This window comes from Anguilla rostrata, chromosome 12 (genome assembly GCF_018555375.3).
Source record: "Anguilla rostrata isolate EN2019 chromosome 12, ASM1855537v3, whole genome shotgun sequence".
Taxonomy (NCBI): domain Eukaryota; kingdom Metazoa; phylum Chordata; class Actinopteri; order Anguilliformes; family Anguillidae; genus Anguilla; species Anguilla rostrata.
Genome location: NC_057944.1, coordinates 21720824 through 21733164, shown reverse-complemented (window position 1 = coordinate 21733164; position 12341 = coordinate 21720824). Strand labels below are relative to the sequence as shown.

The 12341-nt window shown below is 45.1% G+C and overlaps 1 protein-coding gene across 6 annotated transcripts in view; it reads right to left on the bottom strand.

Annotated features, from left to right (window-relative positions):
• LOC135235805 (arf-GAP with Rho-GAP domain, ANK repeat and PH domain-containing protein 1-like) overlaps positions 1–12341 on the bottom strand; it is a 66631-nt gene that overhangs the window by 41052 nt on the left and 13238 nt on the right. For 2 of the 6 annotated variants that reach the window (XM_064301654.1, XM_064301656.1), the window contains exons 1-2: positions 10767–11013; positions 4791–5587 (exon numbers count right to left, since the gene is read on the bottom strand). In XM_064301654.1, coding sequence (XP_064157724.1) covers positions 4791–5497 — 707 coding nt within the window. In that variant the 5' untranslated portion in view covers positions 5498–5587; positions 10767–11013. Of the gene's footprint in view, positions 1–1823; positions 2051–4790; positions 5588–10766; positions 11015–12341 lie in introns of those variants that run through there. The other 4 variants (XM_064301659.1, XM_064301657.1, XM_064301655.1 and 1 more) reach the window with 4 other exon arrangements.

Genomic DNA, 12341 nt, shown 5'->3' with positions numbered 1-12341 from the left:
GGAAATGAGAGTCAGCTGTATGCCACTTTGACATTTAAAAGAAAAAATAACAAAGACAAAAGTATAGAGTAGAAATAAGCAACTAGCCCAAATACTGAAAAAAAATTTTGGGCAGGGGAAAATATATTTGGGCAGGCCTCCCAAATAAACTCATTGTATGGGAAACACTGCTTCAGCACAAGGTGAAAACAACTGGTCTCTATTACTAACCTTTCATTTATTTTGCTATATTATTACAAAACAACAACTTCCCAACAATTATGCACTCCAAAACCAAACAAGGTCTCCTCTTGATGGCTACAAGAGGCTACAAAACAAATAGTGATAAAAACGACAAAAGGCAAAAGCACATATTTTCTACCTTCCATTACAGTGCTGCTGATATTCACTTATTTGAAACATCCTCTTGCTTTCTATAAGCCACCTCACACAACATTCTCCAACACAGTGGATTAAACAAGATTTATGCACCAAACTGCCACAATCTAGCTATCCAAATAATGTGTATTAGTGAGCTACTCATACAAATGCATCCCTGGTCTTGCCACATCTGGATGAGAGACTGATATAACGAGACCTTCACTGCTCTATATAACCTAACCTAAGACGTAAAATGCATAACCTGGAAAAAACAGGTAACAGTGCAAACAAAGGAACAGGAAACAGGCCCCAGTGGTGAAGACCGCAGTGGTCCCACGGAAGCTCTCGGCCATGCTAGCCGTTAGCTGCAGAGCGCAGAGAATCAGAATGGTTTGCGTCATCACTAATCCCATTCACGGAGCATTATCTTAAATTAGCATCTCTGTTTCAAACCAACTGTCAATCATATTTGGGTCCCGTGTACTGAGCCAGACTAGAATTAATAATATTCTTGAACATAATAATATTTCACCTGTTTAAGCTCAGATATGACCAGGCACCACACCTCATGCTGCCCATTGTGTTCATTTATGCATATTTCTTTACATGATTATAAGAAGCAAATATAAGTTGACAGCAACTAACACAAGCAACCAAATCGTACGTGAACAGTACTACAGCGTCTGCCTTTCCATCTGGTGGCATGAGACACACGACCCCTTGCATTCCTCAATCTAACCGAATCGCGTAGAGAGGAGGTCACTGCGACCCTGTGAAGAAGCGTCAGGTACACCAGGCATTCCTGCCCCCCGCGCGTATCGAGCACAGAGATGGGGCACCCATGGTCAGAGCACCCTGCTCATCAACAGCTGGCACGGGGGCGCCGGAGCTCCCAATCTCACTGCGGCAGGGTCGGCCTCGGAGCGCTCGCCCCGGGCCGTCCGCACGGCCAGACTCGGGCGTCGTGAGCTGGGTTCACGCCGAGGTCACACAAGTTCAGCTCTGTCGGGAAACCGAGGTCACGGGCAACCCTGGCGCAAACTGTGGATGGAGAAACACACGCCGCAACCGCTGGGCCGCTGGGCGTTCTGATGCCCTCACTGAAGCCATTCTACAACCTTACTCTGCCCACTGCTCTGCTGATGCTGCCAGTTAATAGTGTACAAAACCTCAGGAACCTTCCAGCAACAAGACCATCTCGGTCTGAACCACGGTCCTACTGCCGGTGACGTGACTGCTTGTTGATAGGCAGACCATAAAACCTTTACCATAACGTATATTAGCACCATAAAAGTTTGGAGCCTATCAAACCTAATTTGCCCACATAGGTATGAAGAGATATCCTTCCTGCAGGGTGCTGAGGTTTACTGTACTTGTTTGTTTGTCGTGGTAAATGCGCTAAGGCCGGCAGATTCCTCAGCTGCACTGTAAGAATGGAGGGGACCCTCTGTCGCTCCACTCACCTGTCCAGACTTGTCCAGCAGAACTATTCCAGAGAGTAAAAACAAACAAGCGCCCTTCTTTGTTCCGATGACGAGGAAAGAGGAGAGACGCACCAATTCCTCAGGGTGCTTCCCGGTGAGAGGAAAGGGACTGAAGTCTGCGAACTGAACTAAGTGTACGGCGAAGGCAGAGAGGAAGCTGAGAGAAATTTTAGCCTAAATGTTTGCGCTAGGCTTGGTGCTGCAAGTCACATACTTCCTGTATCGCAACCCACTCTCTCTCGCTCGCTCATTCTTTCTCGCTCTCTCTTGCTCTCTCTCTCTAACTCTCTCAATGTAAATAGCACCCTCCCCCCGCCACACACACACAAAATATGCTAAGAGGCAGAGAGCATACAAGCACATAGTTACAAAGAAAGATCAAGCCCCCAAGATACCCATAATGCATTAGTGAGGTTAAGTGATCGCTTAAGAGATAAACTGGAATGCCCCGTTTGACTGGGCCCTTGTCAGTCTAATATGGCCAACCCAATAAAGTGCTCAATCTGTTGTGGTCTATGTCATTTGTATTGGTTAGGCCTGTGGGTAAGAGTAAGAACACTAGTCGGATGCACATGTCGTAACACATTCATTTTGTACATTCATATAGGTGCCAGCTATGCTATCTTTTAAAGACTTTACATGTTTTGTCAGCACTGCAATGAAGGTAAGTCTCATGTTTTTTGTGTTGTAACCTCTGTCATTTTAAAGTGTTCACTGTTACACAACCCATGTATTATGAGCACATAAAACTGAATAGCTTCTGGGCATCGCGCACGCAAAGCAGCCAGGTGCTAAACAGACTGAGGAAAAAACAGAAATGAAATGTGGCAAAATGGGAGTTTTAAAAGCACGTTGCTTTGAAGAGACTCACGGCTCTGAAAGCATCCCTTTCAATCATGTCAATGCAAAAGCACCACACTGTGGCTGTTATCCTCCTGTCACCATGAAGCAGCTCACTGTACCAAAATCACACTATTCAGCGAGGTAACCAAGGTTACTATTCACCAGGGATAACCAAGTACAAAGAAACAATTATCACTTTGGCAGGGTACAGATTTCCTACATGGTCTCATTTTGGCCAAGCTGAGTGCAAGGACAACAGCTTGATTAGAAGTTAGAACCCCTTACTTATTTGAGAAGGAAGTACAGCACCAGGATGACAAACCATCAGGAAATAAGAATTCCACTTCCCAAGCACTTTCCTGGTTATCAGCTTGACAGATCAGATGAACAAACTTCCGGGTTGGTGAATGTTATTAACTTCCCGTGGTGACATTTGATACGCAAAACTGATACGCAAAAACAACAATACGCAAAAACAACATAAAACAAAAATGAAACATTGCCCTCTAGTGGCAAAATTGACAAATGTATTATTTTCAGCAAAAATGCAGAAAAAGTACACAGATGTCTTGTTTCATTCTTGCTGCATCACTTAATTTTTGTCATAACTGAATGACCGCATTTGCACTACTGAAGAGTCTACACAAAGAGCAAAAAGTAACGAACTATAACGATGCCTTAATCTGAGCCTGGTTTCCTCTACAGGAAATGCTTTCATTCAGTATGCTCCAGTTCCATTTAGGCTTTTTCTTTTCTTTTGCCTCCCGAAAAATCACCTATCAGCGAGCCAAGATATCACCAGTGGCAAACCAAGTAAAACAATGGACACATGGCAGGTAAAACTACATGTCTATTTGCCAAATGAGGACAAAGCTGTTAAATTACATATGAAGACAACGGATGCAACCATCAGGAAATAAACCACTCCAACACTTCCTGGATCAGCTGAAGACAGAGAACCAATTACATTGGTAATGTTCTCCTGGGTCACAATATCAAACTCCACACATACGGAAAAAACTAATAACAAATATGAAACATTGCCTCTGTGCAAAATTACAAATCATCTATCTTGCAGCAAAGATGCGAAAGTAAATTTTATCATTTTTCATCACTAATTTTGTCAAACGAAGACGCAGCACTAGTACAGAAGAGCTAAAAAGGCAGATCGCTAAACGATGCCAACAGCTGGCTCAAGGAACACTTTCGATTCGATGTCCAGTTCATTTACGGCCTTAGACATTCGCTCTAACGCTGTATCAGACTACTCTTCTTAAGTCTGTAATTCCCACAAACCACGTGACTTCTCTATTCTGTACCGTTTTTAGCGCGCTTGTGCAACTTTGGGTTTATCAGATTAGTCAAGTGGCAGAATTACAATCTACAGACTAAGAATACATTTTCACAAAACTTTCTTCCAAAATCATTTTTGATAATATATTAATAACCTTATATATTCAGCGTTAACATTTGTGCGTGAAGCTATAAATTCACATTTGTTAGCTTTTGACCTCCAGAGGGCCCCCTCACCAAAGACTTTGCAGTCAGCAATAACAAACCCACTTATTTTGTCTCAAGCTTCTTGTTATGCTTTGAATACCTCACAATTCCCAGTCTGCACATCACCGTGTCAACAGGGTTTGTGTACCTCCACTACAACTGTGGGACTTTTCAATTTAATTTTATTCAATTTGAATTTACTATCTGACAAAGACAATGCACATGAATAACATTCCTGCGTATGTGCCAGAGTTAGCCAGGGATGCTAATTTTCATCTGTAGTTGCTGGGCTGCATGTCTTCGGTCACATTCTGGTAACATTCACCATATATCTCTGCAGAACATCTAAAACCAATTTTCGACCAAAACACAATCATGAATTAACTACTGGCATATCCATATTTAAGGCTAAACTGTCTTTCATTCACAATTCATTCAAGGTTGACATGTCAAAGCTTTGGGACGTGCCCCCTAACCGAATGAGGCTTTTCCTTGTCATCAAATCAAATTTAACACAAATTGATGATTGGCACCTGTAAATGTCACTGATCATTGGCTGAGGCACCTCAAGACGAGGGCTACTGCATAAAAAAAGTCACTAACCTGGGTGTGGGTGGAGTCTTGGGCACCACAATTCTGGGAGCGGGGATAGGGGGGCGCCGCGGCAATGGAGGAGGGCCACGGGGCTCTCTGGAGGCTGCCACAGGGTAGCATTTGGGTGGCAGCGGTGGCACTACCATGTCCCCCTGTCCCGAGGTGGAACACTGCTCGCTGTGAGGCGCCTGCTCTGAGGCAGAGGATGAGGAAGAGGAGGAAGACGTTGATGGGGACAGGGAGACAGGGGGTGGATGCTGCTGCTCGAGGGGCTGGAGCAGCAGGGTCTCCGGGCGTGACCGGGGAACAGGTGCTGGGGTGAACTTGACAGGGGGTTGGTTTGTGGTGACCCTGGGTGGGATAGGGGGAGGGGCGGGGCAGCGATCGGGGTATTTAGGGCTGCGGGACTGCGCCGGCCCCTGGCCCTCGGCACCCTCACGGCCGCTCGAGTGGGAGGGAGAGCGCAAGGTGGTCCTCTCCCGCGGGATGGGCCTGTCGCCCTCCTGCCCCTCCGAGAACATCTTCTGCAGGCTGGCCAAGATGCGCTTCTGGTGGCCCGGCAGGACCACGCCCACCTGCTCCAGGTCGCCGGGGGTCAGGCTGCGGCACTCGGACAGCGTGCCGTAGCCGACGCCCTGGAAGGCATGGGCGTACTGCTCCAGCCGCAGCACGGTCAGCCACTCGGACACGGACAGGAAGTCCGCCACCGACGCCATGGCCGAGCCGCGGAACTCTTCGGCACTGAGAGGACCAGGCGATTAAGGCGCAGCCAATCCCGGCATCACAAACCCCGCACGGGACGCAACCTAAGAAGAGGGAAAAACAGTCAGCAGGGTCCTAAGCTCCGCGCTAATACCAGAGCACAAACAGCCACGCGGTTTCATAACAGGAGAACACCCCGTTCTACATTCCTACTTAGGCTACTCAGCATCAAAGATACTGAACATTACCAATCAAAGATTGCTCAGCACAGAAATGAGTTATTCGTTCCAAAGCACATAAACAAACAGAACTCTGACCCTGAAGTGCCTCCGCTCTGATTTTATTCAGTCATTTAGGATGTAGTGGTTAATCAATAGTACAGTACATTTCTTTCTGTCACTCAGTTCCAAAACAAGAAATGCCATACATATAGTGAAGTAAGTCAAGTTAATTCTGACCATACATACCACAGTACAATATGTAACTGGCAGTTTCCCCATATTAGTCAGGAAGCAGTTGCAGAAAAGATTTTTCAGTCTAGATGCAGAGCCAGTGTTTGCCCACTCTAGAATAGCACCCTGACAGTCTGAGCCACCCAGAGGCCCCGCCCCCTCCCTTTCTGAGCCACCCAGAGGCCCCGCCCCCTCCCTTTCTGAGCCACCCAGAGGCCCCGCCCCCTCCCTTTCTGAGCCACCCAGAGGCCCCGCCCAGTCCCTTTCTGAGCCACCCAGAGGTCCTGCCCCCTCCCTTTCTGAGCCACCCAGCAGCCCCGCCCCTCAGCACATTTTCAAATGCACACTGAACGGGGGAGTTCAGGGCTATGTGTAACCTGAAGTGAGGTAAAGTAACGCTATGGTTAAGGTACAGCCTCATCTCTCTTAGCACTGGCTCTCCAGCATCATTGATACGTCTTCACACGGCTCACCCACACCGCTGTCAAAGCACATTTACAAAACTTCACACAGATGAAATTATGAGCACATTTATGTTGGGGACAGAAAGAATGCTTTATGTGCGCAGAGCGCAACTGGTTGCTCAGTAAAATGACACCAGACTCCTGCAAAAAGAGGATGGGATTTCACATTTGGCCATTTCAACAGAACACGCGCAAATCAGGAACATCCACAACAGGAAGCTGTTATTGTGTCATGGCTAAAATAGAATTGCACACGTTTCTCATTCAAATTTTAATACAACATATATCCTAAAGTACTGTACATAATTTACACAGCTTGCTTACTGACATTGTTCGTCTCCATCTGGTCAGGCGATGAAAAAGCACAGATTTTATAGGAAATCGTAAAGGATGAATATATGAGGGTTGTTATAGGGCACATTCGTGTGAAACCAGGTTTAGTCTGGCTTCTGTGAACATGAGACTTTTACTACTACTGGTGGCAGACAAAATATATCTTACACTCTCCTAAAGTTAAGTTCTGCTTCCCCTGGATGCAATGAAATATCCTTAGCAGAAACAAATATGTCCACATAAAAATCCCCTTGAACATGTGCTTCAATGCCGAAGACTACTGCAATCACACATTTCCAGTCCTCCAATGGTCCCATGGTTAACATCATACACAATATCAGACCAAAATGACTACCGTGTCACATGGTTTTGAGTCTGACATGCGTGGCGTTACTCCAGTGCCATGTCAAAGTTAACAAATTAAAGTGAAGTAACATTCGCTAACCACATCCCTTATTCTTGTGCTGCCGTCTTGCATGGGTGATAGAATGAATCTGCCATTTACTGGAAAAAATATCACTCAATATTCAGGTTGACTACAGGCTCTTGTCAGAGCCTCAAATTCATTTTAACTGGTTTAGTTTTATGGAAATGTCATTATGTATTTGAAAATAATCCCCATGATAAATGTTTAGTTGGATGTACCCTTAAATAAATGTAACTAGATGAACTAACTCAATTAAACACCCCAACACATTACTGAATGCTCTATTTGGTACATCCAGCACACTCAGTGTCTTCGTTTAGCCGCCTCACAAAAAATGCGTCATTTCAATGGAGAAACGCCAATAAACTGTGATATGGGTGGAGCCCATTTTCAGTGTTCAGTTTCTCAGAATGCCAATGCTTCATCGGCCAAACAAGAGGAACTTGTGGGCACTGCTCATCAAGCCGGTAAAGTAAGGTCACAAGCAAGCACAAGAGAATGCATCACAGATTCCTCTTACACGTTCGGCTGAAATTCAGACCCAGGGATTATAAAAGTCCACTCAATCGTATACAATCATTTGCAGGAACCAGAAGGTCACAATGCAAGCAGTTTCACTTGGGTTCCTGAAATTAGACTGACAAAAGTTTTGGATTGAGCAGGGTTTCTGACTTTACGCACCACAAACTCTAAGAACTGTCCAACGGTACGGCTCTCTCTCTCTCTCTCTCTCTTGCATTCTGACAGGAATTAACCTACAGGGTCCAAGTTAAACTACGCGGTTGTTTCCTGCACTTGGAACTGTACTTCCCTCTACGGTTTTCAACACACTTGTTCCTGGTTTTGGTTATACGCTTTGTTGTACGTCGCTCTGGATAAGAGCGTCTGCCAAATGCCTGTAATGTAATGTAATAGAATTGGCTCCGGTCCCTAACGGTGACAGCAAGAGTGATGCCATCCCCCAGCAGTAATGGAGCCATTTATTTAAAGTTGGAGGTGGCCGAGTTATATCATCTTTAGAGGAAGAGAAAGCAGTAGGAAGAGGAAAGCTACACCTTACCTGTCAGTCACAAACCCAGTTTCCAGAAACACTTATCCTCAATAATAAATCAGGTCACGGTTTTCAAAAAACACTGTGGCGACGCCCAACCCATCCATCCACCAACGGAAAAGGGAAGTTCAAAGATTGCATTTTATACATCAATCCATTCTTTTGAATGAGTGTACTGGTGGTGCACTTCCTAAATGTCCTATGTATAGTCTTCCATCACTATTTGAGAAAAAAGTGGCTTTCACATTGATTTCTTCATGCATAATTTCTTTCTTCTCTCTTAATTTAAAAATATACACACATATACACTACTTGTCAATGAGTAACTGTCTTGCAATACTTTTTCCAAAAGTAAACAATATCAATTGCAGGCCAAGCTGCCAGGTTTTCTACATAAGGGAAGCTGGTGTTTGCATGGTGTCATGGGAAATGTCTGAAAGAAAATTAGCAACCAAATGTTCTACCACGGCTTATTATGAGTGGTGCACCAGTCATGGAAGCCAGATCACAAAAGAATATGCTGTGGAGTGTAAAAAGAAAACTAGCAGGATATAAATAGTGGCAATATTCACATCAGCTTGACTCATACTGCTGCTGGTCACCTCGTGTCTTTCCAATCACAAGACCTTATTAGGACAGCCGGGGGACCAAGGCCACGCACTGTGAGATACGGATGGTCGTGAGGTCACGTGACCCTCCGACCCCCCGTTCCGCGTTATGGCTGGAAATACGGCTGCCTGTGCAGAGTGCACTTACACACAGTCCTTACAGTGTGCAGGGTATTTATAGGCCTACTTCCATTTCTCCCTCCCTCCGCTGTCTCACAACATACAACTAACCTTCCCACGCATTAAAAATAATCACGTGCGATTCTCCCTCCCTCCTCTAAAAAATGACCAGTCGTCTGGATATAAACAACCAGCTGACATCCAGCTGTATGAGGGCAATAAACACATTCTGGCATTCCTTACAAAACAAGGGGAATTCACACAGATGTTCTGGCAGTGCCCTTTTTTATGAAAAACGTTTTCTACTTTTTTCCAGCCATAACTATGAAAGTACAACAGGAGAGGTTCTGAGCTTTGGTCACAATCTTTGTTCCCCAAATGTTTTTCATAAACCTGTTGTCATGACAAGCAGGAACTGATTCTTGTATAAATATTAACAGTATGTCAATTCCTACCTAAAAAGATCCTTCACTGCATTGTGCAAACTAAATGTTTCATGATTAACAAGTTGTCAAACCAAGCCATGAAAAGACAATGGCCCACATTCAATCAAAATATTTCCCTTAAATTCTGCAAAAAAGTTTATTTTCATTAAGTTTAGCATTAATTGTTAATTATGTTTATTTCTGAACCCACAGAACACACTGTGCTTGTGAAGAAAAAAACTGCTTGTTCATAATAATTCAATCAATCAATAATAATTCATAAGCCAAAATTGAGAACAAACATTCATTGAATGCAGACCGATATGATGATCGCCAGGCTATTATAATAATTATGAAGTAGCACGCGGAAAGCGTTTCACATTATTTGATGTCACTTTAAATAGGAAAAACAGGATGTTTTATTGCCATAAATACACATTTATGCAATTTACAGTGCATCCGTTCTTTCATTTGTCAGTAGTGAACTACAGGCTAACCTCTGAGAGTTAAGGTTGGCGTTCTACCATTTTAAAACGGAGTCTTTTAGCAAAACTACATGACTGCCACATGAATCTTATTCAATATCCACACAGAGAAATTCCAAGTTAGGAGTTACATGGCATCACAGTGGGGTATTTCATAACCTATTCTCTCTGTTTCAAAAACCAAGCTTAAAAGATCCAGACTTTTAAAAATGTTTCACTAGCATATTAATTTCTGCGCAGTTTCTGAACAGCTATGCCCTCCCTTTTCCTCATGGTGTAATGAGTGTAAAAAGCAACAGAAAGTTACTCAAATATCACAGTTTAAAAGTTCAGGCATTTATTTCTGCTGAAGATTGTGTGGACTCAGTATTCACAGGGCCGCTGAGATGACAAGCAAACGTGTGAACTGCAAGTGTGAACAAAGTTTACCCCCAGCAGACTTCTCGCTTGTGTCATCGAAAAAGAGGAAGAGGACAGAGGCTTGATATCACTCTGCCTTCATCGGTTCAAAATTATGTGCATTGTACATCATTCATTTCACATTTCACCAGTATCGTACAGGCAAAATCAAAACTTGGGAACCACTATGGTCAAAGTCAATAATTTTATGAAACACACCTGACCATCTGCATGTACCAACTGGATGAGTGCACTTACTTGAGGTTAGCAAAATACCAACTATAGCTGTAACTACCTTGCCCTTTTTCTGATTAAGATTTCCAATAAGTGGCTGAAAATGAAAGAGAAATATTCGAGTGCCTGGACCAAAAAGATGGACATTTTGCCTCAGGTTCCCTGACTCAGATCTGTCTGACGGTTGACACCCACCGTAGAGCAGACACAAAAGCACTGACCTCGACTGTATTTAGAGTTAAGAGTCCAATGTCATGTGTACAGTGTTCCTGAGCAAACACTCACCTTTCTAATCCAGGTTCTTCCTGGTTCAGTCAACAGTGTCCGGCAGCAAGCTGCAAGCTGTGTGCACCAGAGTCTCAGTCCCTCAAAGCTCTAATACAAAGGTCCCATTACCTCAGGGCAGCAGGGCAGCAAGGCATTATGGGCAGCATCCAATATTCCCCGCCAGGACGGACTGAGCGTCTGTAAGAACGCAGGACTAGCGCATTTCTCTCTCTCTCTCTCTCTCTCTCTCTCTCTCTCTGCCACTATCTCCCTCCCTGTTCTCGGTACTTCTCTATGTCACGCCCACCCATCACTCATCTTATCATCATGACAGAAAACTTCCTGATTTTGAGGATTGAGGAAGTTAATTTGTTAAACAAAACAACAGCACGGCGCACCTTGCTACAGCTCTCGCCAGTGAGAGGCTCGCTGAGGGACGACCGCTGACAGACTGATCGCGCCGCTACCCTCGCTTTCACGCTAGCTCGCGATCACCGTGAAGAGAGAGAGCCCTCCTCAACCGGCCGCGCGCGCAGGCCACTGCCCATTTGACCCGCCATGCTCCCTCACGCAGAACGGCGTGGCTACTGCCAGCTTCAAGCCTCCGACACAGACAAAACCTCTCTCGGCTTCCTTTATGTGCCCCCCCCCCAAAAATTAGGGCACATATTGAGTCCTTAAATTGATAGGATTTGAGGGTGGAAGCGTATTAGAGACGTCGAGGAAGACGGGAGTCGCACAGCACTGTAGTTCAGGAATGGACCGTGTTTTTAAACAGGAACAGGAAGCTGAGTAAGAGCCGTCTGCACAGTCAGGTCCCCTGGGGGGGGTGGGGGTGGCTCAGCACAACACACACACCAGGGACACGGCTCAGCAGAGACCAGTCAGATGGCTCGAATGCAAAGCTGGACTCCGGCACTTCCTCTGAGATCAGTGCAGCAGCAGTGCCCCTTCAGTCTCCCGTGAGGAAAGGAGCACCCCGTTAAATACATTTCACTTCCAAGACCCTGCACATACTGTCCATACATTAACAAAGTTCATGCGAATGCTTTTCTTTTCTTGAAGGCACATCCACCAGGTCCACTTAACCTCAACCATATTTTTACTTCCGCATTTCCACATCGGTTTTACACTGCAAAGTGAAAAGGCAATTATTTTATTTTATTTATTTTTCTTTTATTCCGTTTTTTTTCCTTTTGGTGAAAGGCCTTCACTTGCACGGTTGTATTAAAAAGGCAAAAGTGGGCCAAGGGTGACCCAGGGAACAGCTGACGCAGCCCTGTCACTAGACAGAGAAAAGAAGGGGGGTTTTGTCTCTTTGGTTGGAGAGAATAAAAGGGGAGTGAGAGGGTCCGGACAGGACGTTCAGTCACTGCGTACGCTGGCCCTGCACGTCTCAGAGGTACTGCTCTCTCCTCCTTTTACCTTATCCCTCTCTCCCCACTCCTCCCTCTCCCTTCTCTCCATCTCTCTGTTCCTTCATCTACCTCAATCTATCCTTTCATCCATTCCCCGCTCTCCCTCTTTCAATCTCTCTCTCTCTCTCTTTCTGAGCCTCTCCTTCCCTTGTCTCTCTCCCTCCCTTTGGGTGTG